Source organism: Silene latifolia, unplaced genomic scaffold, assembly GCF_048544455.1.
Source record: "Silene latifolia isolate original U9 population unplaced genomic scaffold, ASM4854445v1 scaffold_407, whole genome shotgun sequence".
NCBI lineage: Eukaryota > Viridiplantae > Streptophyta > Magnoliopsida > Caryophyllales > Caryophyllaceae > Silene > Silene latifolia.
This window is the reverse complement of record NW_027413332.1, coordinates 17,765-43,732: the sequence shown is the minus strand read 5'-3', so window position 1 is coordinate 43,732 and position 25,968 is coordinate 17,765. Positions and strand designations below refer to the sequence as shown.

General features: G+C 35.0%; 2 protein-coding genes and 1 long non-coding RNA gene across 3 annotated transcripts; all 3 read left to right on the top strand.

Annotated features, from left to right (window-relative positions):
• The first annotated feature begins 7,583 nt into the window (after positions 1-7,583).
• Positions 7,584-10,774, top strand: LOC141639477 (uncharacterized). The gene is made up of 4 exons (XM_074448592.1): positions 7,584-7,725; positions 9,140-9,371; positions 9,542-10,153; positions 10,588-10,774. The coding sequence occupies exons 1-4, from the start codon at positions 7,584-7,586 to the stop codon at positions 10,772-10,774; spliced, it is 1,173 nt and encodes a 390-aa protein (XP_074304693.1).
• Positions 10,775-16,867: 6,093 nt separating this feature from the next.
• LOC141639473 (jasmonate-induced protein homolog) lies at positions 16,868-22,546 on the top strand. The gene is made up of 3 exons (XM_074448591.1): positions 16,868-16,985; positions 21,437-21,776; positions 22,152-22,546. Exons 2-3 carry the CDS (start codon positions 21,441-21,443, stop codon positions 22,341-22,343), a joined length of 528 nt encoding a protein of 175 aa, XP_074304692.1. The 5' UTR covers positions 16,868-16,985; positions 21,437-21,440; the 3' UTR covers positions 22,344-22,546.
• A 2,223-nt stretch (positions 22,547-24,769) lies between these two features.
• Positions 24,770-25,768, top strand: LOC141639474 (uncharacterized). The gene is made up of 3 exons (XR_012542541.1): positions 24,770-24,862; positions 25,131-25,293; positions 25,513-25,768. It is a non-coding gene; the product is annotated as an uncharacterized LOC141639474 (long non-coding RNA).
• Positions 25,769-25,968: the final 200 nt, after the last annotated feature.

Genomic DNA, 25,968 nt, shown 5'->3' with positions numbered 1-25,968 from the left:
TAACATTGAAGAGACAATTTATATGCAAACAAACTTAACACTTTGTTTCAGGAGATTCAAAGAATATGGTCTGCAAATTAAAGAAATCCATTTATGGGCTTAAGCAAGCTTCTCGTCAGTGGTACTACAAATTTCATCAAATTGTGATGTCTCATGGTTTTGAGACTAATTTGGTTGATGATTGTGTATACCACAAGTTCAGTGGGAGTAAGCACATCTTTCTGGTTCTATATGTTGATGATATATTGCTTGCCAGCTACGATATAGGCTTCTTGCACGAAACCAAGAGATTTGTTTCACAGAATTTTGAAATGAAAGATCTTGATGACGCCTCTTTTGTGTTAGGAATTCAGATATGCCGAGATCGTGCCCAAGGCACTCTTGGTTTATCACAAAAGAGCTATATCGAGACAGTCTTAAAAAGGTTTGGCATGCAAGAATGCAGACCGATAGATACCCCTGTTGCTAAAGGAGATAAATTTAGTCTCACTCAATGCCCAAAGAATGAGTTTGAAACTAAAGAGATGCAGAATATCCCTTATGCTTCAAATTGTAGGGAGTTTGATGTATGCACAGTTTGTACAAGACCCGACATTGCATACATAGTTGGGATGTTAGGCGATATCTCAAAGAATCCGGGGATTGATCACCGAAAGCGGTCAAGAGGGTTATGCGATATCTAAGAAGAACAAAAGATTACATGCTCACTTACAAGAGGTCAGATCAGCTAGAGGTCATTGGGTATTCTGACTCTGATTTTGCGGGATGCCAAGACAGCTTGAAATCCACTTCAGGATATATTTTTCTAATTGCTGGTGGAGTTGTGTCTTGGAAAAGTGTTAAGCAATCGCTTGCTGCTACTTCCACCATGGAAGCAGAATTCATAGCTTGTTATGAGGCATCTAATCAGGCATTATGGTTAAGGAATTTTGTCACGGGACTTCGGATAGTGAATGGCATGGACAAGCCACTCAAGATGCTATTTGACAATAAATATGCGGTGTTGTATTCTAACAACAATAAGAGCTTGACAAAGTCGAAACATATTGATGTCAAGTTTAGAGTCATGAAGGAAAGAGTACAGAGTGGTCAATTTTCTTTAGAGCATATTGGTACAAACTCCATGGTTGCGGATCCGCTGACTAAGGGCATACCGCCCAAGGTCTTTCTAGAGCACACTGCTCGTATGGGTGTTATACCATTTTAGTATGTTCAGTTTCAGTGGGAGTTTGTAATAATACCATTGCTTGTATGACAATATTTATTAGGGTATTTGGTTTAAAGTTGCATGCAAATAAAGTTAAAGTTAAAGTTTTCGGTTATTTACTCTGTTACTTGTTTATGGTATTGACCTCAATAAAGTTTAAGGTGGACCAGTTGGAAATATACATATTTTGGATCACATTTGGATGTTGTTTCCATGCTACGCACCTATATTAGATTCATGTTGTTGGTTGTATTGGCATACGTGACCATTGAGGGTCCTGTTACGACAAATTGTAGTAAAGGCCGCTTTGATCCTATGTTAGTATAATTGATGGACCGAATTGCATAAGACGGTTTGAATGTTGATAGCACTTTTGAGCGCGTAAGGTTATAAAATGAATACAAGTTTTCAGGTGTCACACACTAAACTGTATTTGACCCAAGTGGGAGATTGTAAGAATATATTGGGTCCAATACAATTTATGTGGACACGCTATTAAACCGATTGTATTTGTTAGCTATCATTTAAGTATGGCCCAATACAGTGATCCATCGGGATAATACAATACGGGCATAATTATATACGTCTTATAAAGTATGGGCCGGATATCTTAATTGTGTAGATACCCATTAGGGCTTTAACTGATGCATGATGGGCGTATCAGAATAAGGCAGCTGTTATAGGGTAATAGGGTTTTATATCCCCTTCCTATATATAAGTCAAGGTTATGGTCCCCCGGCAAGACACTTTACCTAAACTCTTAAACATCCCATCAGTAGAGAGAACCCTAAGGAGAGTGTGTCTGCTAGAAGGCTATAATCCGGATCTCAAGTTCATCCATTCATCCTACCCCTATGGATTCATCAGGTACGCTTCCGCTACTCCGGTTTACCAATTAATTTAGTATGAAGTTATGCTCTCATAAGGATTTAATTCTAACATTGGGAACTCCTTCAACAGGCTCCTTTCCTGATTGCATTGGGATCAATGCTAGTTGCGGAAGGCGAATTAGGTTCCATGGCCGCCGTACAATACAGTAGCCCCCCTAACGCGCGAGTGGCTTCCCGTGTGCATGGATCCTTGCATTTTATGCTCCCGCTGATAGTACTTCAATTCCTAACCGAGTAACAAACTTAATTACCCAGTTAACCTATTTATATATTTTCTCTATCTCAATCATTTGTTTATTTTATTTTTTTTAGTCTTTGTCAGGGGTGTCTAAGGCCACGGGCAACCACGGGCGTGGGAACCGGGCCTCCGCTTTTGGTCATCGGATTACAAGCTTATATTAATGAAATTTAATACAAACATCGAACTATAATAGACTTGTGCATTCATATTTGAGGCCTCATTTTCCTGTGTCACACTAGGCCTCCATTTATTTTAAGACGCCCCTGGTCTTTGTGAGTAGCATTTTAAATTTTTAATCAAACGTTGAAGAGTTAAGAACGATTAACACCTAAGAGGGGGAAGGGGTGAATTAGGTGTACCTTTTAAAAATTTTATCCTTAACTTAGTTAATTAATTACTTTAAGCTAAGAATAAAGAAGTACAAGACTTGAGAAACTTAATTGAATGTAAGTTCACAAGAAGGTACAATAGCGGTTCTATGTCACGAGATAGGTGATCGTGACACGAGCTTGATTAGGTACATGTGAGAAATAGCAAAGTGGAAGAACGTAAAAGTAAATGAACAAACAAACGACATTTTAAAAATTGGTTCAGCCTCTACTCCGAGGCCTACGTCCAACCGTTATTTTATTGCTTGTTTAGAAATTTACTCAAACTTACTAAACCCCGTACAATGAAAATAACTCGCCAACCTACTCCGGTTGCACTCAAACTTAAAGCTACTTCGCTTCAAGAGTTTATGGGTTCTATCTCAAGGTGTTACAGAATCTTGAATCTCAAAAGTTCACTAAATGAACATGGAGATCACAATGAAGATCTAACACGAGAATCATGGAACAAACTCATTATGTCACAGTACAGCGAACTGATACTTGGAGGTTTTACAGCTTTTTTTCGAAAACAATTTTGAAGACTTAAAATCAGAAAAACGTTTTGCAAACACTTGAAGAACAAAGCTTTAAATGCACAAATGATTTGCAAGGTTTTTACAATAAATGCTTTGGAAGTCTTGAGAAATAAATGTGATTAAGACACTCTATTTATAGTGGATTTAGTCTTAGGTAAGTACAACTTAGAAAGATTAAATCCAATATTAAAATGATAGCTTTGAGTGATGGTAAGTGTTAGACTATAGTCTTGGGGCTTAAGAAATCAGAAAACTTAAGCTTCTACACTCAACATGTGACAATTTACCAAAATGGCAAAAAGCTTTTCTTACTTTAGAAGTTTGACAAGTCTTCTTTGCCATTTTAGTAAAAGGTGTTTGCACAAATCTAGAGGCTTAGTCAAGTGGGCTTGTTACTCCAAAATTTCAGATTATTTTCAAGCTTTTGAAAATTCAAATGTTTAAGGTTTAAAGTTTGCAAAGTTTTGACACTTAAAAACATTTGTTCGAAATTCCTCCTCCGTATGATAGTACCAGAAACCACAGTACAACGTACTGTTGCATGGTTTTGCCATTACTTGACTTAAATGAGAATGTTACACTTACTCTTACATTTTTCGACTAAGGCTTGGAAAATATCATTGTCTTGACTTCCTTGATTAGCTTGATCATCTTGAATCATTGTTGAAAGTCCATTTGATTGCTTCAATCACTAATCATTTCAACTAAGAACAAACAATCAAATAACAAAGGGACTTGGCATCATCAACCCAATGTGTTCTAACAAACGTAAAAAGTGATAGAGCACGATATGAGATTTCTGGGGCTTGAGGAGAGTATGCTGACGGAGAGGGCGCGGTGGAGGGAAGGATACATGTGGATTTTTAGTATTTGATGTTATTCGACAGATTTAGTGTTTTTATTTAATTTTTTTTAAAAAAAATTTGTTTTTCTCTTCTTTATTACACATTTTTATCAACCACTTTCTTATATATTTTACGGAGTACTTGGTTTAGTTTTAAGGTATTCCAGATCCTTAAATTCTACTTCGTTTTCCAAAATCGTTTTAATCTTTATTCTCGATTTAAACTTTAAGTTTTTGTAAATGAAATATGGAATTCGATTTTAAAACCTATAAATTTACCTTGACTTTGTATTATGTTTCGTACGGTTCTAAAAGATGATTCATGTCAGCCGACCCCAAATCACTTTGGGATTAAGGCTCTGTTGTTGTTGTTGTTGTTGTTGTTGTTGTTGTTGTTGTTGTTGCAATCAAACGTAAAGAGACGACTGAATATATCGAAAAAAGAAATATAAGGAATCTGATAAATGGAAAGGACGGAGTAGGAAGTACAGATACTACATATCTAGGTTGTGTATACGGATATGTGCCGTCACAAATGAGATTTTGTGATATACATGTGCCACTAATTACAAAGATGGTGATCAATTTAGACAAGTTCTTATTTGTGAATTGTGATGCGTCATAAGGTTATACATACACTACAAATACAATAATTGATTTTTGTATGACAGGTTTATGTTGCTTGTGGAACCAAAGAGCGCATGGATTTGATCAGTTGGGACCAAATCCGTATAAATCTGGAGCAAGCTTCAACCACGAGTGAAGCCCATGACTCGTACTCGAAGACGAGCATCGACGCCCAAATATATGATCCAGTCCCAGACTATGCTACCCTCATTGCAAATTTCGGATTTATGTCTTAATAATATCATCATGGATTAAAAATATTATCCTACGATTGCTTAAGAAAAAAAAAATACCGTATAATACTGTATGATGTATAGCAGCTATGTCTGCTACCTAAATAAAAACTACTGTCATGTAATGCGTTATTCCGTTATATATGTGTTATACACGAGTTATGCCCAGGGGCGGATCTAGGGGCCCGGGTGGGCACGTGCCCACCATGAAAGTCCGAGAATATATATTTATATGTGCAGATAATTGTCGATTAATCACAGTTGTAGCGCGATTGGTAGAAGACTTGAATCCATTGTCGGACGTCTAGTGTTTGACTCCCCAACTTGACCTTTTCTATATTGAAGCTCTTGAGTTTATTTTTGGGCTTTAGGCTATGCCCATCTTAGTTTCTTTAGCCAAAAATTTGTTTCCCACAAGATTCGAATCCAAGACCTTCAATATAGCAAGTCAATGTTTGAACCACTAAGTCACTAATGTTCAATATTTAATATCTAAGTAAACTATGTTTTATCTTATATGAGACATTTTATAAATTATATTTTGTAAAAGAGTAAATAATTAAGCCAAGAATTTTACAAAGAATATTTAGCTCATTACTTTTTTATATTTTATAGAAAAAATAATTTATAATATGTGTAAAGTGTCTTATACGAAGTAAAATGGAAGACAATTTGTTAAAAAAAAAATTGTGCCCCCTTGTACCAAAATCCACGAGTCCGCCCCTGGTTATGCCATGGTAATATTGCTAGTTTTACATTTAGGGTATCGCTTATGTTTTAAAATACCTCGCAAGTGAATTAGTGAACGGATATTATTACAATTTGAGGGCAAAGTCTATGAAAAGCGAGCTGATCGAATACTACTAGTCGTTCCAATTAAGGGTTTAGCTATGTGGTTAACAAGAGGGGATTGGGGTTTTTTTTGGTGCTTAGGGGGGATTGGGTTTTAAAACTACTGAATTACTCCTTGTGAAAGGTCACAAACTTGTGAATAGTTGTGATGAAATTGTCCCGTCACAAATGAAAATTTGTGTAAATAGAAAGTCTAGCTTGTGAGTGCTCGCGGTAGGACACTACTCAAAGGTAAGTTATCGCTAGACCCATTATTTATTAGGGTCAATTAATTTTTACACCCTTATAAATATCAGTTTTCAAAAATTACTACCTTATAAAAAAAAAACTCCTAAAATTACTCCCCTACTACGCATTAGTGCATACAAATTGCTACCAATTTCCTTTTCCTGTGTTTTTATGTTAGGCGACGAAAATACCCCTTCAATTAAGTAGATTGTTTCCTTCTCATGCTCGCAAACACACTCCTCTTCACTTAAACTTTATCTCTCCTCTTTTAACCCAGGCACTCCTCTTTCTAATTTCTCCATCTCCACCAAATAATCAAATTGAGGGCTGGATTTCTTCTATAATTTGCCGACGAAGTATGTATCCTTAATTTCTTGCTATTTAATCCTTTTTTTTTGTGCAATTAAAAATTGAGAGTATGGTGGAAGAAAATAAACAAGGAGATGAAGAAGTTGGGTAAAGTAAGAATCTAACTAGTACAAAAGCTAGGTTCTTTCAAGCTTCCCATTGGCTGAAAATTTTTAGAAATTTGGTCAATATAGGACCCACCATGTTCTATACACCATTTAATTACCTCTCTCTCTCATCTCCTCCACCCAATTCAAATATGAAAAATTACTCCGAAGAAAACGATTTTGAGTTTATTTTGCACGTTTTTTTTATAATAAAATCAATGTATTAATACTCCGTATAATCTAAGCTAATCTAATTTGAATTAATATAATCTAATTCTTTTAAATTATCTCAAGAAAGTGATTACAAATATTTAACATTTAAAAATTACTTAAGTTTTTTGAAAAAATTGTTTTAAAATCTTCAAAAAAATCCGAAAACTAAATTTAACAATTTATTTCAAAAAATTCTCTTTAAAAATCCTGTAATTCAGTATAGGAAAAATATGTCATTAAACCATAAAAAACTTATATAAAAAATAAGATTTAGGAATTTAATTGATAAATATTCTTCAGAAAATATCTAAGTCAGTTAAATTTAATAGATTTGATTTACGTTCTTAGAAATACTCTATTGTTTTGTCAAAAAAATAAAATAAAGAAACTTCAAAAAAAGGGGAAGATTACATTCAAAATATGGGATTTTTTAAAATTAACGAAAATAAGTTTTAAATAAATGAAAAAAAATAATTTAAACATAATATAGGCAACGAAATAAAGTAAAAAGAATATTATTTAAAAACACATACTTACTTATATTGAGTAATTTTATTTAAAAAAACAATACTCATTAGATCTATGATATTCACTAATAATTTTATAATTTATAAAAAAAATAAAAAATCAACTTTTAGAAAAATAACCATCAGATCTATGAGAAATTAAATAGAAAAAAATCACAGAAACATGAACAAAAAATGAAACCAACATAGCTGAGAGTGAGAGAGATTGACAATTAGGTAAACATTATCGAGTAAGGAGATGATATATTGTTTAAAGAATGAAGATTATAGAGAGAAATTATAGGGACTATGAATCCATGAGATTTACGAGAGATAAACTTGAGACAGAAGTTAGAGAATGAGTTTGAGGGAGTGATATAATGACGGTGACTGGTGACGGTGTGTTTGATGAGAGAGAGCGAGGGAGAAAGAGGCGTGTGAAGTATGTTAGGTTAGCATTACTGATTTACTACTATTACGTGAAGGTGGGGGCTTTGGCGATATGTACTGGGATTTTAATGGGTTAGTTTGAGGTTGTTTAAGCCTATTTTAATCATATTTAGATTTTGAGCAAACAGTTTGTTATTCGGCCTATTTAGATTGACACGAATTATAGAGTAAGACGGATCACCCTGTGAGACGGTTTATTTCTACAAATAAACTATTTATCTAATACTAATAAGTAAGTTGTTTTTATATACAACGAAATCGTCTCACCGTGTAAAACCGTCTCATGTAATAACAACTATATTAATGTTATTGTCTTTACTATATTCAATATTGTCGATTGATATTTTTACTTATAATTTTGTATATTTGAATTTCAATATTTCTACATTTTCTTCATTCATAATTTAATAATAACAATTGTTTAATAAGTAACCCCGTGCAATTTTTGCACGGGATTAAAACTAGTAAGAAATGAGAGAGATGGGTAAAAGAAATAGAAATAACGAGAGGGGTAGTTTGGTCAGAATTTTTAAGTTTTGGAGGGAAATTTCAAATATTGACGGAATATTCTCATTCAAGTGACCGAAAAAGAAAATTGGTAGCAATTTATATGCACTAATGGTTAGTAAGATAGTAATTTTAGGAGTTTTTATGGTAGTAATTTTTGAAAACTAGTATTTATAAGGTCAGTAAAAATTAATTGACCCTATTTATTATAAATAAATAATGGGTTACTAATTGATGTTCCACTATCTCTGCTTTTTCCACTAGCTCATTTTATAAACTATACATAAATTTTAATCACATACTCATAAAATTAATGTATACTTTTCGCATTATTCCTTTATATTTGTTATTTGTAAATTTTAACAAAAATTAAAATAATAGTTACTCCACTGAAATATTTTATATGGATAAAAAAGAATCATGTGTTATTTACGTTAAACTGATAATCTTATTTATAATAAATAACTTTTTTATTAAAAAAAATTAGTTCAACTGTCATTTACATTCAGGCTAAAAATGTCTTATTTTATCTCTTCTACTTCTTACTACGACACATTATTAAAATTTGTTTTTATATTAATTGTTAAATTCTCTATAAAAAAGCGATCTAAAAAACTATGCGCTCGCGCGGGATCTGCACGACTGCACTAGTATGTAGATGAGAAAGAATGATATTATTCTGTTGGATAAATTCTCCATCATAATGACGAATCTAGATGAGCTTGAATTCGACGCATGAATTTAAAAGTTTAAAAGGCACATCAATTTGGTTTACAATATTCTACTTTGCTTATTTATTTGCTTATATATTCAATCGTGATGAGTAGAGAGTTTTTGTGTGAATTAACAAAGAGCGCATTCCTCTCCCCTACAATTCCTAAGATTAGAGCGCTTATTAGTAGTAGATGTTATGATTTTATTTTTCTTATCGAAACTAAATGTAATGTAAGCTCAATAAGTCCTTTGTTTAGGTCGCTAGGTTTTGGAGAGGCTACGGATGTTGATGCATGTGGGACATCCGGTGGTCTTTGGGTGGGATGGAAAAGGGAAGCTAAGATGAGTCTTGTTAACATATGTAATCATTTTGTTGTCCTACTAGTTGAAAAATATAATGGGAGTTTATGGTACCTTGTTTTGTTTTATGATGCACCGGATCTTGCTTCAAGAAATTCGGTTTTTGTGGAGTTAGAAGATGTTCTGGGAAGCTTGACGTATCCTTACCTTATTGTTGGGGATTTTAACCAAGTCGAGTTCTCATGTGATAAGCTTAGTATGAATAAAAGTAGGATTCCAGGGGCATATGAGTTTCTAATTGGAAGTTGAGAAATGAGCTTTTTGACATTCCTTTTAAGGGTCCACGGTTTACTTGGTGTAATAATAGGAAAGGAGAAAGTAGAGTTTATGAGCGTCTTGATAAGGCTCTAGGCTCAAAGAACTGGTTCTCGGTTTTCCCGGATACTGGATTAAAGCATTACCCAATTCAAATCTCCGATCATGCTCCAATTGAAGTGGATCTTAACCTTATAAAAAATCCGAGCAAGAAACCTTATCGTATGGATGCATGGGCTCTCGAGTATTCGGAGTGTATTCAAACTATAAGAAAAGCATGGTTTATACATGATAGGGGCTCCCCGACTTTCTGTGTTGCTCGGAAACTAGCACGGGTACGAGGGATGGTGAAAAGGTGGACATTGGATAAAAGGAATGAATGGAATGGGAAATGGGAAGATTTTGATAAGAAACTTGAACATGGTATGGAGGTCGCAATAACTGAAGGAAATGATGAGGAGTACACTCGGGTCAATGAGGAAGTTCGAGATTTTGCGATCGTGACTCTCGTTTGGAAACAAAGAGCAAAAATCAAATGGATGGTGGATGGGGATACGTGTACGAAATATTTCTTCAATTGGGTTAAAGGAAGGGCGGGGAGGAATTTTATTCTGGGAGTGAAGAATGAGGATGGCTCATGGTGTTACGATCTTTGGGCGCGCAAGTGATATTTTTAACAACTTTTTCAAAAGCTTGTACTCGTCTTCTGGCCGATCACAAGACTCCGTTGAGACGGAGAGTTTCACGGATATGCTATCTTCATTACGGGCTAGGGTGACCGATGATGATGCGGATGCTTTGAAAAAACCCTTCACAAAGAAAGGAAGTTAGGACAACAGTGTTTCAAATGGGGTCTTTAAAATCTCCCTATCCGGATGGTATTCCGGCTATCTTCTATCGAAGTGTTGGCATATAATAAAGAAGGACCGCACTAAAGCGGTTTTATCTACGCTGAATTCGGGAGGGTTCTCAGGAAATGAATAGGACCTTCATTGCCCTTATCCCAAAATGTGAAAATCCGGAGGAGGTAAAAGATTATAGGCCTATTAGTCTTTGCAATGTTTTCATGCGGATTGTTTCAAAATGTATTACAAATAGGATGCAGAAGGTGATGAAGTATCTTGTCGGTGAGTACCAGAATGCTTTTATAGCAGGTCGTAGCATTACGGATAATATTCTGGTGGTACATGAGGCTATTCATAAGATTAATATGCATAAAACTGGAAAAAGGGGTATGATTGCGTTTAAGGCAGATATGAGTAAGGCGTATGATCGGGTTAAATGAGACTTTCTGCAGGCTGTTCTATCTAAGATGGGATTTCCAGATAGCTTCATCTCCCTAGTAATGAGCTGTGTTACTACGGTCTCCTATGAGGTTTTGTTCAATGGGTCCCCGCTTCAACAGTTCAGACCCCTATGTGGCTTAAGACAAGGAGATCCTCTGTCACCGTATCTGTTTATTTTATGCATGGAGGTCCTCTCAAACAGGATTGAAAAAGCGCAATGGGAAGGGAAGATTAAGGGGTTAAGAATTTGTAGAGGAGTTACTCCTTTGACACATCTTATTTTTGCGGATGACTCGCTCTTTTTTATGGAGAATAAGGGGAGGTCAACTACTAATCTAAGACGCATTTTAAAAAATTACTGCACGGCTTCGGGACAGGTGATAAATGATGATAAGTCAGGTCTTATCTTTAGTCCGAATACCAAGCTCAGACAAGTTCGTTTGTGTCTAAAAGATTTTAGAATTAAGAAGAATAAAGGTTTCGGAAAATATTTGGGTCTTCCAACTGATTTTCAAGAATCAAAAAAGGATATCTTTAAGGGTCTGGTGGAGAATGTGTTGCAGAGAATTTCATCTTGGAATGGTCTTTTCCTTTCACCAGCTGGGAGGCTAACCTTGATCCTGTCTGTCCTATCAAATTTATCTATTTTCTTTCTATCGGTATTCAAAATACCGGTAAGTGTGACTAAGAAGATTAACTCCTTGTTGTCACATTTTTGGTGGGCGGGCTTCAGGGCAGGGAGGTCTCTTCATTGGTGCAGTAGGCTGTTCAGTAGTCTGCCTAAAAGGGAGGGTGGACTGGGTATTCGTAATATTGAGTGTTTGAACCGTGCTTTACTAGCTAAGCATGCTTGGCGATTAGTCAATAATGAGGACAAGTCGCTTTTTTGTCGTGTCTTTCGAGAAAGGATTTTTGGTCGGGGAAGTTATGTGCAAGGAATGCCGATTAGGCATAAGGGAAATAAGTCTTGGGGGGTACGAAGTATCTTACATGGCTTAGATTTTGTCTTGCAAAACATTGCTTGGAAGCCTGGTATTGACTCTAACCTCAATGTCTGGAGTGCCCGGTGGGTTAATGGGGGTATGCCGGAGCCAGTGGATCTACTGCTGGAAGAGGGGTTTGGATTTATGAAAGACTTGCGCATTAAGGATTTATGTTTTAATGGGGGAGGCTGGAATGAGGGGATGGTTCGGTTAATTTTTAAACAAGAAAGTGTGGATAAGATTTTGGCTACACCTTTAATTTCCACTAGGATCCATGATGAAGTCTTCTGGCCTTTCTCGAATGATGGACGGTATACGGTAAAAAGTGGATATGGGGTGATTTTTGAGGAGTTCTTTAACAATAATGGAACTTTAAAGGACAAGGAGAGACGAACTTGAAAAAGAAAAGGTTAAGAAAACTACTCTGTGGAAACTTCCAGGACCTCAAATGTGGAAGATTTTGCTATGGAAGATTATCACTGGGTCCCTACCCGTTGGGAGTGAATTTATTAAGAGAAATCTGGGGTGGGATCCTTGTTGCACTCTGTGTGGTAAGGGTTTGAGGGAGGTTGAAACATTGGAACATCTATTCAGGGATTGTGATGTATCGTCAGGGATCTGGTTTGGATCGATCGGGAATCGAACGAATCAGAATAACTCCTTGGATTTAGGTGAGTGGATCATCAATTGGATTACATACCTTAAGGGCCAAAAGGAGAACTGTTACGGACTTATACACTTCTTGGCTACTCTGAATAGTATTTGGCTGCTGCGGAACAACTCTATTTTTAGAGGTGAAGATTTTGTACAAAAATTCTTTTTCAAGCAGTTGGGAGCTCTGGTTTCACTGGTCACCAAGACCCTGGAACTGAAAGATACGTATGATGGGGACGGGGAAGGGGTTTCTATAACAAACGAATCAGAGGAACCGGAGAATGAGTCGAATTGTCTTAAAAATGGCCTACCATATTTCATCATTGGCCCTTTTGGTTCTTGTAATAGATGGAGAATAATGGTTGATGCAAGTTGGGAAGAAACGGGGATCGCAGCTTTTGGTTGGGCTGTACTTGGAGCGGAAGGGAAGCCACTTTTCGAAGGTATGTTGAAAGGGAGGGCTGAATCACCACTTCAAGCGGAGGCTATTGGCGTTCTTAAGGTGTTGGAATGGGCGAAGTCTCAAGGTTTTTTGCATCTGGAAGTTTCATCGGACTGTCTTAGTATGCTTCAACAATGGGGAGGAGTGGCTCATAAACACCATCATATTAAAGGCATCATGGAGGAGATCGCGTCTATTTCAACTTCTTTTCATTGTTTATGTTTTAGCTTTGTGTGCGGGAACACAACAAGCTAGCGCATAGTCTGGCAAAAAAGGGCTATGCGCGTCATTAGGAACCTTTTTTACGCCGCCAAAAAAAAAAAAAAAAAAAAAAAAAAAAAAAAAAAAAACAAAGAGCGCATTCTCGACATATAATTATATATCTTCCCAACTCTAGAGTGGTAATTATTCATTTGTTTATCTTTGTATTTTGAGAATGTATTATATATAATGGGTAATTAAGTTGATTATTTACTTAAATTTTAATACGCTTACCAGTGGCGGATCCAGGAAATTTTTTTTACGGGGTCCCTTTGCTTTATGCGAGGTGGATACTGTAACGCAACCGTCGTAAATTAAAGGGAGTTATGAGATATAGAATTAGTTAGTTAGGTTGTTATAAGTTAGTTACAACCAATGATTAGTTAAGGAAAGTTGTTACATCTTTCTATATATACACTCAACATGTAACAACCTTGATATAAGTTCATTTAATGAAGTTACAATTTCTATTTCTCTGATTCTATTCTCTCTATCTCTCTCTCTCTCAATTCTCTCTAATCTTCATCTATATCATTGAAGATTAATGACCAGTTCATTTTGACAAAGAGTATCTATATTCCTTGTGTAATGTAGTAGATACCCTTGAACCAAATTCTTACACACAAGCCAAATCGATGACAAATGGGTTGAGGCTCAATCAAGAATTGCAGGCTCTTGAGCAAAATAATACATGGGAACTGACAACCTTGCCTCCTAATAAGAATGCCATAGGTTGTAAATGGGTTTATAAGGTTAAGCATAGGTCAGATGGTTCCATTGAGAGATATAAGGCACGTCTAGTGGCTAAGGGTTACACCCAAGTTCAGGACATTGATTATAAGCATACTTTTTCTCCTGTTGCAAAATTTGCAACAGTAAGAATACTTCTTGCCCTTGCTGCTAAGAAAAACTGGCCTATACACCAACTAGACATCAATAATGCCTTTTTACATGGTTTCTTGGATGAAGAGGTATATATGAAACCTCCACCAGGCTATACCAAGGCATCTAAGGGTCATGTTTGTAGGCTAAAAAGGTCATTGTATGGCTTAAAACAAGCTAGCGAGCAAAGTGGAACTTAGAATTGACAAAATTTTTAATAAGTGTTGGTTTTGTTCAATCAAAGCATGATTACTCATTATTTACTAAGTTTGATTCTGCTACCAATAATTTTTTGGTTGCATTAGTCTATGTTGATGATGTTTTGCTTACTGGTGATAAATTGGAAGACATTCATCAGTTAAAGAGCCAGTTACATGCCAAGTTTACCATTAAAGACTTGGGTCCTATAAGATATTTTTTGGGTTTAGAAGTTTCCAGAAATGAGAGAGGCCTTCTTCTAAACCAAAGAAAATATATCCTTGACATATTGAAGGACACAGGCTTTGAAGATGCCAAGTCGGTCCCTTTCCCAATGCGAAAGGACTCAAACTTCTCTGATTAGGGAGATTTCTTGTGAGAACCGGAAGCGATACAGCGTCCCTGTTGGGAGGTTCTTTGTACCTTAATATGACCAGGCTGATATTTCCTTCGATGTCCAACATTTGAGCCAGTTCTTGAGTCAACCTAGAGCACCTCACTTACAGGCTGCACATCATGTTCTAAGATACCTAAGAGGGACTATCAACACTGGTCTTTTTTACTCAGCTGCTGGTTCTACTCCGTTGCAAGCCTATTCAGATGCAGACTGGGCCACATGTGCCTTTAGCTGCAGATCATTAAGTGGATACTGCTTATTTTTGGGGAGTTCTTTAGTCTCTTGGAAGACCAAGAAACAACGAACAGTAAGCACACGTTCTACAGAAGCAGAATACAGAAGTATGTCATCCACAAAAGCAGAAATGGTTTGGGCGTGCGGGCATTTTACAAGACTTGAGAGTACCTGTTGAAGGCCCCATTATCTTGCATTGTGACAACAAGTCTGCAGAGCATTTAGCCTTAAACCCTGTCTTCCACGAACGAACAAAGCATCTCAATGTAGATTGCCATTTTGTCCGAGATAAGCAACAAGAAGGATTCTTAGTGACTAAACATGTTTCAAGCAAGCAACAAATAGGCGACATTATGACCAAGCCATTAGGAGCATTGGATCATTATAATCTCTCTGTCAAGCTTGGCCTTACTATACATCCTCCTAGTCGAAGCTTGAGGGGGGGGATATGAGATATAGAATTAGTTAGTTAGGTTGTTATAAGTTAGTTACAACCAATGATTAGTTAAGGAAAGTTGTTACATCTTTCTATATATACACTCAACATGTAACAACCTTGATATAAGTTCATTTAATGAAGTTACAATTTCTATTTCTCTGATTCTATTCTCTCTATCTCTCTCTCTCTCTCAATTCTCTCTAATCTTCATCTATATCATTGAAGATTAATAGGAGTTCCTAAAAAGTTTAGCTTGTGATGGAGCTGATATGCATATCAAAAATCTCACTTGCCTATTCGCTTATTATTGAAATAAATAGTACTATTATAATTACTCTTTTTTCTTATAAATATTAATCAATATTTATGAAATTCCGGTGAGATATTGGCCGGAAAATTAACAAAGGGTTTAATTTCACATTTTAAAAAGGTAAGGGGGTCAATTACTCCAATTAAAAGTTAAGGGGTTAAATTTCACAATTCACTAAAGTAAAGGGGTCTAATTACCACTTTCCCGGATATAATGGTAATAATTTTATAAGAGGGGTGATTGATACTTGTTACATAACTTAAATACGTATTTGATGTTTATATAACTGTTTTTTAAATGTGTGTCCTACCGATACATAATTAGGAAGTCATATGAGGAAAGATTTTCAAGATTATTTCATGAGAAATTAAAAGATAAACTCATTGTTACATTTTTCATAAACTAATCCCATAATATTTCTTTTTAAGACTTCTTAATGTGTGCCTTTAGAGCACACATTAGAAAGCACACATTAGAAAACCTTTTTGTGAATTGGGCACCCCATATTTACTAGAAAATTTTTTTAGCAAATTGTTGAAAGATAATATATAACTGAGAGTAAATTTTTAGTCCTCACCGTAATAAACAGTGGCAGAGTCAGGAATTGAACTCAACAAAATGAGATAAGAATATGTACGATATAATGGTAATAATTTTATTAGAGGAGTGATTGATACTTGTTACATAACTTAAATACGTATTTGCATGAAATAAAAATTGCTTTGAGAAAACTAAAACGATTTACAAATAAAGATGCTGATACTTTATGATAAAATGAGTACATTTAGTATGAAATTATGTATCAAATAAAATAGTTAATTCAAACCACAATTATTAGTAAAGGGTTACGATAAAAGGGGTCTCCTAATAACTTGAGTATGTCCAAAAGACTTTGATCCGCTTATCATTAAAAAATAGTGGTCGATAATAATTATGTCAATGGGGTTAATTAAGTAAAATATCACTTTATTTTATAATAATATTTATGTATGACGGTTTTATACCAAAACTATTGTAGGAGTAGTAACTTAAAGATGCCGTTTTCCACAAGTCTTTATCGTTATCGACTTATCGTTCCCCCTTCACTTAAAAAGGAATTTATAAAGAGAGAATGAAAGATACACCTCAAACAAAAATAAATGGCGACAATCGTTTCATTACACCATTTGTAGATAACATTGATACTATTCTGTTGGATAAAATCTCCATCACAATTCACCATGACGAATCTAGATGAAGCTTGAATTCGACGCAGGAAGTATAAAGTTTGTAAGACAATTTGCTTTTACAATATTCTACTTAGCTTACTTGCTTATAAATTCAATCAAGATGAACAGAGAGTTTGTGTGAATTAACAAATATATATATAAAGAGCGCGTTTTCGACATATATCTACCCAATTTTCAAGAGGTAATTATTTCACTACTACAATTCTAGGCTAAGAGGACGCCCCTTTGAGGACGGTTGAGAACGGAACCGTCTTACATCAACCAATTAATTTTGGCGCCTTTAATGATCACATGTTTAGCACGGTTAAAAAAAGACCCGTCCTCTTTGAAAAAGCAACAAACACGGTTGGTCAATTTAACCGTCCTCTTTATCAAATTCAAGACGGTTGAGTCATTGAACCGTCATCCATATTTTTTTATCAAACAATTGAAATTCCCAACTTCTCTGATTAAATCAAACAAACACACCCTAAACCTAATGAGCATAATTGTCTCTCGTGAGTTTTCACCATCGCACTCTCCTTTATCATAGCCCCAACGCAACACCACTGCCCCTCTTTTGTACCACCGCTCTAGTTCAGTACCGCCGCGCCCCATCATCTCCGTGATTGGAAACAATCGTAATTAGTAACGCCGCTGCCACCGCTTATCTACCCACTTGCCCTATCGTTACTGCGATCACTACGCTTCCACTCAGTCCGCCTTTGCACGCCTCCACTCCGTTACGCTATAGATTCGTGTATGTATTTTACTTTTTGGTCTTTTAATTTTATTATTAGTTTCAATTTGTCCTTGACATCCTAAGGTTACCATTAATTAAGAACACCGTTGCAGAACTAAGTCTGCAAAATAATCACAAGAACTATGATTTAGATCTGATTTCTTAGTGTGCTTAGTCATCCTCTCCAATCATGAAGCTATTGTTGTGTAGCATTGTGTCCATCTATCTCGTGTCAAGGTTTTGTCGATTGAGCAGATGATAGCATAATTCATTGATTGATAGATTACTCTTTCACTACATTGATTAATATTATCAAGTCCTTTTACTTATTATTTGCAAATTTTGATTTGTCGAAATGAAGCTGAAAAGTGCTTGATAGAAACTTTGAGACAAAACACATGTGACTTGAATTAAAATACTTTGTTTATTTGTTATCTGCTCTTCATTTTTTCGTATTATGACTCTGTATTTCGCTCTTCACATATATTCATCGTTATGATACAAATTTGAATTACTGATAGTCATCGTTATATCGACCCACTTGCCCTGCGTGCCATTCATACACACACGTTTTATTTTGATTGTGTATTACTGGAGGTCCTGAACTAGTCCTCGCTATCAACTACGAGTATAATGTTAAGTGAAAATGCAACTATGGTTGGAATTGGTTGTGGGAGGATGCTAATATAAAGAGCAGTTTATATATCTTCTTTCAATTTTTGGCTTTCTAAGGCAACGATATTTTAGTATGGAGCAATATTTTTTTTACTTATACAACGCTGACATCGATAATGCTGCAATTGTTTACTAAAACAGAAAGCTGGCCTTACTCTTTTCCTGCTTCAGAAGATTTTCCAACATTGGATCAACGGGGATATCTCTCTGGTAAATTATTGGTTTACGATAGGTTGGTACAATGGATAATTACTATATCCCTATTTCTTTTCTCGAAATTATGTTCTAAACAAAAAAAAATTGCCTTTATTAACCTCAAAGTCTAATAATTCTGATATTGTGCAGTTACTCTGATGAAGATTATACTCCAGTTGAAGGTACATATGTTGGGCTAGCTTCCTTAACTGAAGTGAACTCATGGTAATTAAGACCCTTTGTTATGCATAATATTCTTGATATCGAGTTCTATTTATCCAACAACACTCTAGCATGATCCAACGTCTAGCACACTCTTCAATTCTGAGCTCAACATCAATAGGAATATAGTTTTGAATAACCTTACACCAGCATTGCTAAACTTGGTGACTTTATGATACAATGAGAAACAGCTCCATAACCAATGCTAACATAAATTTCTACATGCAAATGTGACAATTTTGAGGAACTGGTGATATTATTGCGCTGATTAGAGGAATTGATGCAGTTGACTTCAACATGTTGCAGCTAAATCATATATATTATTTGTGGTACTTAAGGAAATCTTATCATATTAAGCATATGCAACTTTTGTTGGAAATGCTTTGGATACTTAAGGAAATCTCATCATATATATTATTTATGGTAGGAGGTAAGGATTATTGCCGCTGGTTCGAAGGGTGCAGTGAAAAACCAAGGGGAACCGAAAGATTATACAAATGTTGCACGTGAAGAAAAGCAGGTGAGAATGATTCTTTCCAACTTTTTATATCTAATAACCATTTCATTGTTTGGGTATGGAAGAAAGAGGTATTGGGAGGGGAAGAGGGTGGAGGGCATGGTACGGGTCTTGTGCTTTCATCCAAATATGTCCTATGATGGAGTCATAAATTTGGCCTTGAACAAAGTTAGACATATCGACCCAGTACGAGCAACCTAAGTTTAGTGTCATAGTCTGTCTAAGCCACCTAAGTTCAGTGTCACAATCTAAGTGTCATAGTCTAATAATGTAGCCCCAAGCCCCCAACCCCTGAGATATGCACAATTTAGCAAATCTAATGTCAACTAGGTAGCCAATCCCTCTCTCGTTTGCCTACTGTCTAATGTCTTTGTATCCGAACTAGCTTGCCAATCCCTCTCTCGTTTGCTTGATCATACTTGTATTCATTCTTAGAAAACTATTACTGATATCCTCTAGAAGTCTAAAACCTGTTGCACAATCCCTTCAGGCCTCCTGCCGAATTGCTTTACCCTTGCCTCATTTTTGACATTCCAAATAGAATATAGTAAAGCTACATGAGATGTCCCAACATATCTTCTCTCCATCCTAGTGAGCCTTCTGCAACTGAACCTGACATTTATCTTATCCAGCACACTGCACTCTAAGTTGTAATCACAATAATAAAATAAATATTGATGATCTTAAAGGACAATGCAGCAAATTTTACATCCTGTATCCACAAGGATGTGTTTATTTATTGTTGTGGGTTTATTTTTTATACATTGTAGTTGACATGATTTCGATTTTAGTTTCCTACGCAACCCTTTAGGACCGTCTTATGTGGATATTATGTCTGCCGATATATGTTGGAGATCATCAGAGGACGATATATTAATATTATTCCAAGTGTACGTCCTTTCATTTGTTTCAATATAAACTTCATTTTATATAAATTAGACGTGTTGATAATAATTGTAATTATGTTTTTTGGTTACTTTGTATGTAGTTGATGATTAAAGCCCAAAGACATACTCGGTTGAGCAAATTGATGAGGTGCGGTCAATTTAGGCCAAATATGCATTGGAGTTTAAGGCGCAAGTATTTGATGGCAACGTCTGAAGTATTTAGGCTCAACTAATGTTAGTGCTTGTTTTAAAAAATCAATTTTGGATAGTTTGTATATTGGAGGTTTAAACCTTCTTCCGTTTTGTTTGGTTGGATTTAGTGTATAAATGTAAGAATTGCTGTAATGTAGCCGGATATAATATTTAAGCTATACGACTATTGTGGTATAGGGTATGAATAAAACAATTTCCATTTCAAAAATCTAGTTGTCAAAGAGCATGGATGCGAGCCACAATTATGCGGGAAATATTCATTAATTCGCGCTAATTTCATTTCAAAAAAATTGTGTAGAAGACGGTTTCATGAAAAAGCGTGCTGAAGTTGGCGCAAAAATTACGTGTGCCACGAATTTAAAACAAGACGGTTAAAAGGCTCAACCGTCCTCTTTGTAAATGAAAAGATGACGGTTCAAAACCACAACCGTCCTCTTTTTAAAAACAAAAGAGGACGGTTTGACTTCACTCTAACCGTCCTCTTAGGCTACGAGGACGGGTGATTTTAGGACGGTTGTTTTAACATTTAAGGACGGTTTTGAACCATCCTCTTTGTTTGTTTTTGTAGTAGTGTTTGTTTGCGTTTTCATTTTGAGAATGTTTTTATTGTGTATTTTCCTGAGGCGTTTCAAAGTTTATGAGTTAAGATAATAGTATTGAGTTTGTATGCATTCTTTCTGCACAAATAGGATTATACATCCAGTTGTATCATCATAAACATTATATAACAAAGGTATAAGAATCCGAACTTATATGTATTTATTCTGAGCTAATTCAAAGTTCATGTTTTAAATGTGTAATTGATGAGTTCAATACTTTCTAGTAAAGCTCATATTATTTAACATAAAGCTCGATACTTTATCACAAAGCTCGGTTCACAGTACAACATATACAACTGGTTGTATAATCCATGAATTGTTGTTTTTGAATTCGATGGTAATTTTTTGAACAAATAATTTATTTGAAGACACTCGAAAATTTAACAACAAATAAATCTCATAAACTTTACAATTAAACTCGTATATTTTACAGAAACTCATAAACTATACCACCAGTGGTAGACTGGTAGTACAAGTATTGTGGTTTAATCTACGAACTGCTTTTAACAAATAATCAGGACAAAGGGTGTACTAATATAAGCGTAATTTTGAGACAACGAATCTCAATACATTTCCCAAATGATTTTCTTATGTAAACTACAGAAAAATGGCATCGATGCAAGTTGGAAGAGGAGCATGTTCAGATGTTAAGGCGAAACAAATGCAATTTGGCACAAGGGCCACAATGAACAACAAGACTCCTTCAAGTTTGATGACATTGGATAGGTGTATCAATTGGTTCGGAAGTCCTTCAACAGGTGCCTTTCCTGATAACATTCCGAACAATGCTAATTCCAAATTCCTTCATGTGAGGGATGGTGAATTAGGTTCCATGGCTGCCGTACAGTACAGTAGCCCCCCTAACGAGAGTGGCTTCCCGTGTGCATGGATCCTTGCATTTTATGCTCCTGCTGATAATACCTCACCTTCAACTCCTAACCGGGTATCAATCTCGACCCAGTTAACCTAATTATATATTTTCTCTGTTTCAATCATTTGTTTATTATTATTTTATTTTTTTTGCGAGAAACATTTTAATCAAACGTAGACAGACTGGATGTTGAATAGTCGAAAAAGGAAAATGTAAATAATTTATTGATGGAAGGGAGTAGTGGGAAGTAATGAAGTATGGATACTACATATCTAGGTTGTGATTTTTTTTTTTTTTTTAAAAAGTTGTGATTATTAATTTAGACAAATTCTCAGTTGTAAATTGTGACGCGTCACAAGCTAGTAAAGGTGGTTATATTTAGGTCAAGAAATAAATAAGACTTGGCTTGTATGTACGCTACAATAATCGATTTTTGTATGACTGCAGGTTTATGTTGCTTGTGGAACCAAAGAGCGCATGGATTTGATCAGTTGGGACCAAATCCTTCAAAATCTGGAGGAAGGTTCGACCACATCTGAAGCTCATGACTCGTACTCGAAGACGAGTGTCGATGCCCAAATCTATGATCCAGTCCCAAACACTGCTACCCTCAATGCAAATTTCGGATTTATGGCTTAATAATGTCATCATGGATTAAATATCTTATCCTATGATTACTTAAGAAAAATAGTACTGTATATTATACAGTATAATTATGGGTTACATGACCCACAAATACATATATACACCTAAATAAAATTATCATGTACTCGTCATAAGTAAGTTATATGTATTATACATGAGTTATGAGTTATGACATGGTATTGCCAGTCTTGAGTTTATATTTATACCGCAATACAGTATTGGTTGTCGACTTGTTGTAGCAAATGGGTCGATGACCTTTATGTTTTAAAATACCTCGCAAGTGAACCGATGTTATTGCACTATTTGAGGGTCGAGTCCATAAAACGCGAAATGAATACTAGTTGTTTCAATCAAAGGTTTAGCTACGTCGAACAAGAGGTGATTGAGTTTTAAAACGATGAAATTTAAGCTACACTAAAAAGGAGTAATATTGAACAAGTAAATATTAATTAATAATAACCAAGTTGTGTTAGTCCAGTGGTAGCTGGGTTAAACCTTGAAGCCAGGGGCGGCCCGTAACCACTACTACAAACCCCTTGTCTTTTTGACTCTTCAACATTGACGCTTTTCCAAAGCGTGGAGCCTATTTTATTGGGTATTGTGAATTCCCTCCATTCAATCCGTCTAAATTTTTGAGTCCCGCTCAACTTAACTTTGCATAGTTAAAAAATCGTACCTTAGCGCAATTGTGAAAATTTTAAAAATCAATTTTTCATTTCATCCTTTGAAATAAGACACAACCCTACTAGATCTAGAATCGGAGTTTCCCATCTTCACCAAAAGAGATGAAAACACCCTTCTCTCCCTCCGATCCCGTTTGTTTTCATCTTCACTGTTGTTTCTTCTTCATCTCTCTATTTCTTATAGGCTTCGAAATATGCACTGCCAAGATTAGTTCGTCATCTACACCTTCAATTCACTCCATTGTTTCTAATCCTCTCGTAAGTTCTTACTTCAAACAAACCCTAATATGAAGTATCTCTTATTCTTTGTTTTGATTTTTATGTTAATTTTGTAATTTATATCCAACTAGTTTTCAACCCGTGCAAAATTGCACGGGTATGTTTTGAAGAACATTTATATAATAATTGACATTTAAAATATATTAATAAATATACATGAATATTTTATACTCTATTTCATTTATAATAATAATTGGCTAATTTATTAGTACAACTCTTTTTTCAGCAAAAGTTGTATCGTAATTTCCATTTGTATTTATATTATTCTTAGACAATCTTAGTTCCGTCCAAAATTTATTGCCTTAATACAGTCTATTTAAATAGACAATATATTTAATTGTAATTATGGACTTTATAATTAATTATGTAATTAATTGCCTCAATGAAATTAATTTCTGTAAACAAAATCTTGCGAAGTTAATTAGAATACAATTAATTATCGACTTTTATCAAGTGTGTTTAACCGCGCGACATTTTATCAAATAAATGCATTTGTACACCAGTAGGCCCCACCACTAACTCAATTTCCGGAAAAAAAATAAAAAATAAAAACTGCATATTAATGACGTGGAAGCATGAAATTGCTTGAAATGCTTCTGGATTAATATAGAGAAGATTTGCATGATTTTCTATCTAATTGGTGTATAAAGCCACTGATTTCTCTTCATTCTATGATTAATTTGTGGGTTTTGTTTAATCCTAATAAGTGGTATTACAAATGGTCAAAAGGCCAGTCACACAAATGAACGAAATATTAAGGACTGTGTAGTTGACAATTGTATTACTCCCTTCGTCCCAATCATTTGTTTGGCTTTATTATTCTTTGTGAGGATTATTTTAATCGAAGGAAAACAAATGATTTGGACGGAAGGAGTAATTTTGTTCAATCATGGGGGTTTGATGTGCTAGTAGATTTGTCGGCCTTGCCCATGTTTCTCAAGGTCTCTTCTATTTCTCTCTTTCTTTTTGTTTAGCTATGCCAATGTTTTCGTTGATTATACGGAGTATTCAAGTATTAACTCGCTCTAAAATGCTTTAATTTTTTTTTTGTTCTTCACTTATTTTATTATTTCATATTACCGAAAACATGAATTTGGGATGTGGGACAGGAACATGGATTTGAAAATGTAAATTTGGCATTTCTTATGCTACAAACCAGTGTAGTTGTTGGTCCAAGACAAATTACTTTTTATACAATCAATTGGTTATGAAGCTAGAGCTCAACGATAGTTGTACTTTCTAATTTTTTGTATTTGGGATTTACTGTATGTTGGCAGTTTTGTAAGTGTCTTTGTCTACCATCATTATAAAGTTAACTTCTAAAGAGCTAGGAAACATGAATTATATGAACTTGGTAACTATTCTTTACTTGTCGCTGGACTTAAATTTGTTATATTTTTCTTCTTCCATTTTCCATCATAGTCTAATGGTCCTTAGTTTCTTCCCTTTATTTTACAGTGTGCTGCTGAAAAAAAAATGACAGAAGAGAGGAATGCATAGTCTAAAAGTTTAAGGAAATTAGATTAGATTGGTCGTGCTTACGCTGAGGAGGTAATAATTACTGAAACTTCTCAGCTTCCATTCTTATCTATTCTTATCTGCTCTTTATTTCTATATTCTTTTTTAGCCTACTGAATTATGGAGTACTAAAGAGTTTAAACAAGTTTTTTTTACTTGACCGTAAGGTTCCCGTAATGTGGAAATGTGAAATAAGTAGAAATAGAAGTTAATGGAGAAGATGCTTTTCTTTATTTACTTTATTCAAAGTCGATGGAGAGGATGTTGTGATAATGTTAAGTTTATCTTACGGTGTTTGCAGGTAAAGCAGTTGCTTAGTTCTGTGCAACGTTTCTTCACAAAGAGTTACTGATGAAACATAAAGAGGATTAATTGGACAATTAAGGTTGCGACGACGATCTCCTTCAAAGAACATGGATATCAAGCACGAATAATATTGTGATGATCTACATCTCTCGATTGAGGTATTGAGTTGTTTTTTAATATAGTTTTAGAACTTTCTGCCATAAATATTCAGGTCAAATATTTTTTATGAGGCATTTGACTCTTTCGTATTTGAATGCTTCACTATTAAACTCTCTTCATTTATTTGCCTTTTGTGGAACTCTGTAGTTAAAACCATATTTTCTTTCTCAAAGTGAATTACCTGATACTAAATCGCCGCGCTCATTTGAAATTTGTAGGTTTCAGATTCTTCGGATGGTCAAGTCGCGCCGGAATAATGAGACGGAATCTTATCTGCTACAACTATCGCGTCGAATTATTTTATCAAGAGATTTTTTGTTCTAGTACCATTTGATAACTTGAGTTTTAATATGTATTTTGGATTAAGTTCAAGTCAACACTCTTTCTATTTTGGCATGGTTGAATAATGTAATACTTGAATTGTAGTAGTAACTACTAATTTAATTATATTATGAGTATTTTAATTTCTAGTTTTCTTGGTTATTAATTATGAGGTTTTGTTACAATTTAACGACGACCCCGGTCGACAATAATGTAAGAACTTTGATTAAATATATGTCGTCGTGATGTATGTGAAACAAAATTGATGCATACAATAATTCGTTATAGAGAAATCAATAGATGATGGTTAAAAGCGTCATGAATATATAATTTTAGTGTCATGATTATGCCAT

What these genes read in the sequence shown, in the direction of transcription:
- LOC141639473 (XM_074448591.1), top strand. Translation starts at nt 21,441, where the DNA reads ATGGCATCGATGCAAGTTGGAAGAGGAGCATGTTCAGATGTTAAGGCG. An exon ending in CACCTTCAACTCCTAACCGG is followed by an intron (nt 21,777 to 22,151) that starts GTATCAATCTCG and finishes GTATGACTGCAG; the next exon opens with GTTTATGTTGCTTGTGGAAC.
- LOC141639477 (XM_074448592.1), top strand. Translation starts at nt 7,584, where the DNA reads ATGACGGTGACTGGTGACGGTGTGTTTGATGAGAGAGAGCGAGGGAGA. An exon ending in ATGTACTGGGATTTTAATGG is followed by an intron (nt 7,726 to 9,139) that starts GTTAGTTTGAGG and finishes TTAGGTCGCTAG; the next exon opens with GTTTTGGAGAGGCTACGGAT. An exon ending in GATGTTCTGGGAAGCTTGAC is followed by an intron (nt 9,372 to 9,541) that starts GTATCCTTACCT and finishes GTGTAATAATAG; the next exon opens with GAAAGGAGAAAGTAGAGTTT.